The 6,958-nt window shown below is 34.8% G+C and overlaps 1 protein-coding gene across 2 annotated transcripts in view; it reads left to right on the top strand.

The window, feature by feature from the left end:
• SLC25A12 (solute carrier family 25 member 12) overlaps positions 1-6,958 on the top strand; it is a 91,681-nt gene that overhangs the window by 34,518 nt on the left and 50,205 nt on the right. For both annotated transcript variants that reach the window (XM_003800870.2, XM_003800869.2), the window contains one exon: positions 6,537-6,676. In XM_003800870.2, the coding sequence (XP_003800918.1) occupies positions 6,537-6,676 (140 nt within the window). The remainder of the gene's footprint in view (positions 1-6,536; positions 6,677-6,958) is intronic.

Raw genomic sequence — 6,958 nt, 5'->3', positions numbered from 1 at the left:
AAAAAAAAAAAAAATTTAGACCTCAAAATCAAATTCTAGTTTATTTTGTCCCTCTACCTTGATGTCATGATCCTTTGTATTTCCTCCATTTAATTGCTTTATCCAACTTCTTTTTTTAGTGACTTTTGACCCAAGTCACTTCATCCAACAGACTAAAGATGCATGCCATTGTTAATTAGTATATTATATACCTTTTTATGTAAATGAAAGCTTTATTTATTAGATCTCAGTGTTAGCATTTTATAGATCTTTTGGGTTTTTTTCAGATTATGATTTATGTGTTAGGATTTTAAGAAATATAGTTAGGATTAAAACAAAAACAAATCAGATTTAGTTTTTATACCACTTGGTATAAACTGAAGAACATACGAACCTTCCAGAATCTTGCTTTTATTCTTCTCCATAATCTAGAGACAGGAAGATATTATGGATTAAGAAGAAGCTGTACTCCTCTTGGTACTCTGTTCCTGGGGTCCCTGGCCAGCTGGATGGCTGTCTTGATGGTGCCCACCTGTTTCCTAAGAACCTTGACCATTTCCCCTTCCTACCCTGCCTTCCTCATTTTGAGGATCTGTTATGAGACAAATTTTCTTAACTAGAATGAAAGGCATCATAATTAAGCAAAGTTTAGTTTTTTATTTTTTAGAAGAGAGGAAAAGTATTTGAAGTTGTTACTTAGAGAAAATGCAATTTAACAAGATTTCTAAGGCACATTTATTTCAGGCTATATTTAAGACTATAGAATTTCTGCAAAGGAAATAATTAACTTGGAGTTTATTTTTATAGGATTTTGGATCTGTGAAGGTCAGTTTTCATGTCTGTACTCACTTAATAAAATGAATTGTGCTTATACATTTGTAAACACATGTTTAGGTAAAAGGAAATTTTAGAGTGATTCTAAGTAAAGTTAAATCCTTTTAACCAAATGGACTTCTGTTTTCTAGTTGGAGAATTTAAGTTATAGTTTTCTCTTTTGCACATGAGGAGAGAAAGTTGATAGACAATATTGGATGCAAGGTGCAATGGAGTGGTGAAAAACTATTATGCCATCAGAATCTCTCGTGGACTATGATGATAATGTTATCTGTGTACTTGTAAATACTATTCTCATCTTTGCTTTTGTTTTTATAGATACGCTTTTTATACACATCAGATTATACACTTAAACTGTGTTCATCTTTGCAAGTATTTATATAAATAGCAATAGTGAACAACACTTACTTGAGTGCTAGACAAGGTGTTTTGTTGTTAGAAATGCTTCCACTCTGGGAGAAAGGACTTGGATTGAGGTCTTGATAATCCATTTTGGAATTTGAGAGCTCAAGGAGGAGTTCTGGAGTTTTTTTAAAGCGTGAAGAAAACCATTAGTTAATTGTTTCCTCTTTAATTTTCTTTAGTAAAACTTCTAATGCATGCTGTGGATAATAAATGGCTTGTACACCTGTAACTGCCACGTAACATGAGCCTTGTAGAGGCCATTGCATGGCCGGTGTGTGCTAGATAATAGTGTAAGTTTGCCTTGGTCTCACCAGTATCCACTAGTGTACTGGATATCCTGCTTGAGAGAATTAGGTTGAGGTGACCTAGATAAACAGTTATACCACATTGTATTGTTAATCGCTGCCATACATTTCTCCCAAGGTGTCAACATTCTTTAAAAAAAAACAACAAAACAATAAACTTTTATCTATTAACAAATAACTGAGTATGAAACATGTTACATGTTCTGAGTTATCTAAAAACTCATCAACATGATGTTCCCAGGTGTTTGCCTAGGCATAGGATCTCTTCAACGTGAATTTTTCCAAGGGCAGGCACATCCTCATCCCCTGCCTGTGGAACCCTCAAAAGGCAGGGGTTCCTTTTGCTTTAGTACTATGTTTAACCATTAATATGAACAGCACATAAAAATGTGCCTCTGATATAGACTCTTTCCCTAAAGGGAAGAGCAGATTGGGATGGTGTAGGCATAACCACTGCTGCTATTTAAAGGGTCAGGAGATGGAAGTGTCGAAAAAAAGGACATGGTTCTATTCATTTTTATACTTTTTGGTAATAGATTGTTGAAGCATCTAGCTTCATTAACAGCAGATGCTCTTTAAATGTGAACTCATCTTTCCTGAGAAATGGACCTTTACATGTATTTGGCAGCAGGACTGCTCTGTTGACTGTTGTATAGTAGTCCTGTCTAGAGGTAGGCAAAGGATAATAGAAATATTTTTCCCCAGAGTAAAAAGAGGCGGTCACCCAGAAAACTGGTGACCCACCCGGGAGTAGAACCGAGACGGAGTCTCCCTGCTGCATTGGTTGGGACTTCCCACAAGTTCCTGTTGTTGGTCTTTTTGTTGTTGTTTGTTTTCCTTTGTTTTCTTTTTTGGCCTCCTACTTGTTCCTCCTCTTTCTCCCAATTTTTCCTTCACTGAAAAACTTTTCCCTTCTATTAAGTCTCACCATTGTTTCTGTTCAGTTATATACAAGGATATTCACTGTTCTCAGTGCGAGCCCTAAAAGCTTTTCTGACTTGACTTTAAGAACTGTGCAGGTGAAGCTCAGCTATTGAGGAACTTTTCCCCCTGACAATAAGAATGTTTTGTCTCAAGCCTGTAAGTTGGAAGTAGTGGCTCCTGCTGGGCTGGAATCCTTGGAATAAGGATGTCGTTGGGCTGATGGTAGGTGGGCTGTGTCACAGGGCTGATGGCTTGTATACCTACAGGAGGAGTTCTCTGGCCACACCGTTGGTACAGCAGCTCCTTCCAGGCTCATTCATGGAACAGGCATGGTGGCAGTCTTGGAGAAGAGTGCCAGCCCCGGTCAGAGGTAATTTTGTACTGCAGAAAGGTGAACGAGATTAGTAGGAAGCTCCCATAAGAACCAGGGGAGGGATGAGGGTGGATGAGATGGGGAGACACAGTGTGGGCTGCTGGGGAAATTAAAACCTCTGTTAAGACGTACTTACATAATGTAAATGCTTCAATTGTATTTCATCTAGTCCAGTCATCATAAGTGACTGATACAGCTAAACTGACTAATGTTACACGTCTGTGAACGTTTTGATTTAGTCACAGTTGTCACCATTACCTGCCCTCCTGACAAATCATTGTGCTCCTCTCCTTTGAGCAAAGAGAACATAATGACAAACTACTTTTGTATCTGGCCCCAGTTCCCTTTTCAATGGAATTATAAACCATCCTTTCATAAGCCCATGCTCTGCAGGAAGTGAAAAATGGTCTATTGTTTTCTGTATGTCAGAAAATGAATGGATTCCTGTTTCTCTTAGCAATACCAACCTTGGTACAAAAAACTAGATCATGATCTTCCTGCCATTAGGATGCAACTGTCATGTCCCTTTCTTCCAGGCTAAACTATGGCCACTGAAATAAAACTCTTAAGGAGTGCTATTTAGAGCTCAGGATCCTTGTTTGCCACTGGAAAGATGGGATTCTCTCGGGGGTGGGGGAACTTGCTATACAGTTTCAGCTAGATATGTTGGGTATATCTGAAACTCTCTCTCATATCATGTAGGACCTGATAAAACTGAGTAAAATAAGAACATCAGCTGTTTGAGGAATTGCCTCACACGAGTACAAGCTCTCTAGTTCTGGAGACTTTTATTATAAAAATTTTTTTTGATAAGCATATCCAGGTAAAAGTGGTGATTATGAATTGGACTTCAAAACAATGGTTCTAATTATTTCTGTGACATACCTGAATACGCCTCAGGCAATTGGTAGTGGAAATAGTAACAGAAGACAGGTAGAGTGCATCATAAGTGGTGCCAAAATAGCTTTGAGTTTTTATTAGTCCTAGTAATTACAGTAGCCTGTAATGTGACAGTATTCTAGTGACATGGCTAGAATAATTAAAAATATCAGGGGGATAGCTAATAAACCACAGCATATAATGATTATAATAAAACCATATGCAAAGTTGCCAAGTGACCAGTTTGGGAGAAGTAGAAAATGTCCAAACAAATACTCATGGAAAATGGGATTTCTGTATTTGAGAAGATTACTATGAGTAATTTAGGCCATCATTTCATTTCAAAGACATTCTAGGATCTTATGTAGAGATTGCTAAGAATTTTACAAAAAAGAATCTCTAGATAAAGTTTTTATTATAGAGCTATTTTTCTAAATGTAAATTATATATTGTAAATTTAGCTTATAAGCATCCTTTTTGGGATAGTAGGAAAAAGTTTTACAAATTAACTTTTCTTTAGTTTGAAAGTCTTAGAAACTTTGACTTTGCTTAAAATAGTTTCACATTTGAGATTCTGATATTTTCTGATCATATAAAAGGGATTCAGTGTTATTCTATTATATAAAAATTAAAATATACATGTCTTATCAAATAATTGAGCTTCAGAGTTGTGACTTTTAAAATAATAATTTACTCCTAAACCTGGGTGTATTGGCTCACGCCTGTAATACTAGCACTTTGGGAGGCTGAGGCGGGTAGATTGCTTGAACTCAGGAGTTTGAGACCAGCCTGAGCAAGAGCCAGACCCTGCCTGTGTTTACTAAAAGCAGAAAGAAACTAGCCAGATGTTGTGGTGGGCACCTGTAGTCTCTACTATTTGGGAGGCTGAGGCAAGAGGATCTCTTGAGCCCAAGAATTTGAGGTTTCTGTGAGCTGTGATGCCATGGAACCCTATCCAAGGTGACAGACTCACTCTGTCTCAAAAAATAAATAAATAAATGAAAGAATTTATTTTAATAGTTTTAATATTACTTAATATAGTAATTTAAGTTATACTATCCTACTTTCTCTTAATTTTTATTTGAACACTAAACACTTAAATTTTATTTGAACACTATTAGTCCTTATCAAGTTTAATTTATTAGTTTGGGAAGAGAAGCAGCTAATTAAGTTAAAAGGACCCCCCCAAAATTTGGTGATTTGCTTTAATATTTTTAGCTCTAAGTATTTTTTGCGACCTTTGTTATTTTAAATATCTTACAGTATTTTACAATTTGAAGTTTCATTTAGATTTAAGGATAATCTTTGTGTTTTTAGAAACCAGAATCCCATGAATTGCTATTGAGTTAATTCTTTGCTTTTAGAAACAAAAACCCAGATATTTAATTTGTGTTTATGTAATATGGAAATACCGGACATGATTTGAAAACTCTGAAATATTGTCACTACTTGGTAAAGCAAGAAATGAAATCTGCATTCCATTTGAAAGAAAAGATGAGAAGAATCCCATCTCCCCAGTGACATCCAATGCCTTCTTCCAACTTTGCTGCTGATTGCTGTAATCTGTTCAGAGCTGTTACGTTGAGTCTGAACTGGTAGGATTTCCACTTCCGGATTCTCACATTTCTCCACCCCAGTAGTAATGCTTTCATTAAGAAAAAGGGTACATACATAAAACTGAAGGGAATCCATTAAACTATTACCTATTTAAAATAGAATCAGTATTTTATTAAAACAATTTGTAAAAATTAGAGAAAATAGCATAGTTGGAGAAGAATATAAAACACTAAACTTGTATTTACTAATTCTCTAGTATAATTGATAACTATTCATGGTAAAAACCCTTTCACTAATAAAATTGGCGTAAATCTGAAAATAATTTGGTTCTTAAGACATCAGTAAAAGAGGCTTCCTGCTTTCTTTAACTTTGTTGATATTTTTTTGTTTTTTTGGATTTTTTTTTTTTTGGCATGAGCTCCTAAATTAGTCTATCTAGTCTATGCTTGTTAAAGTACCAGTCATTTGTGAACTGACTTTTATAGTTAAGTTTGGAACTGTGTAAGAAAGGGAATGACATTGTTAGTGCATGAAGACGAGCTGCTAGAGGGTTTGGTTGTATATTACACACTGTGACTGGTTTCTATCTAAAAGTTAGTGCACTGTCTTCTTTATTTAAAAGTGAATCACTAATTTCACTTATCTTAAAATATTTTAATAGTTCAGATGCATAATCATGGATTTTATGGGGATTTTGAAGCTTTGTGTCAAGACCGTATTTTTGACAATATCAGAAGCTTTTAATAAGGTGCTTGCTGCTGAGCTAATGATATGCTTTTGATAGTATTTCTTATATCTATCTTCAATAGACATATTCAGGCTAGTGTGAATGTAATAATCAAGCCTCAATCAAACCATACTTAGTATGACAAATATTACATTATACTGTAATTTAGGTATTCACACTTCTGATAAAGGGCTTAATTCGACTCCTTGAGGAACTGGGAAAACACTATTGATTTTATACTGGAATGTAAAGTAGCAGCCATTTATACTGCAAGATATAAATCACTTTCTAATTAAAATTAAATCAAGAGAAATTAAGAATCTCATGGCCTTATATGTAATGGTACACAATCTTAAGTGTAAAATTATATTTTGTATCAATTGTGTTCCTGTGCATGGGTTTCTGAGCACACAAAAAATTTGCAGTTAATCTTAATAGAAGCAGATGATATTGACTTTTAAAATTTCTCTTAATTTTTTTCTGTAGGAACATTGCAGTGGAATAAACTACTTATTCCAAATGTAATTGGTTTATTTCTGTTTTCCCTTTTAAGAAAATGTCAAAGAAATTTTTGGACAGACTATTATTCATCATCATATCCCTTTTAACTGGGACTGTGAATTTATCCGACTGCATTTTGGGCATAACCGGAAAAAGCATCTTAACTACACGGAATTCACCCAGTTTCTCCAGGTGAGCTTAGTTTTCATAACTGGTATAAATATGCACTATTCTTCCTCGACTTCCTTCCCTTTTGTTTTTATTAAGTTTATTACAAAAATAATAGTCCCCTGTGGCATTTCACCCCAAATTTTCAAATGCTCATCAGAAACAACTTCTAAAAATTCTTATAAATGTTTCTTTCAGTGTTTATTTCCATTTATTTAAATAGTAAACTCATTGGAATTTCTGCTTTTTAATTTTTCACTTTTATTTATTTATTTATTTTGAGACAGAGTCTCAGTGTGTCACCCT

The sequence above is a fragment of the Otolemur garnettii genome, unplaced genomic scaffold (assembly GCF_000181295.1).
Source record: "Otolemur garnettii isolate 467f Iridium unplaced genomic scaffold, OtoGar3 scaffold00187, whole genome shotgun sequence".
Lineage (NCBI taxonomy): Eukaryota > Metazoa > Chordata > Mammalia > Primates > Galagidae > Otolemur > Otolemur garnettii.
The sequence above is the reverse complement of the archived record's forward strand: the minus strand, read 5'-3'. Positions and strand labels throughout refer to the sequence as shown.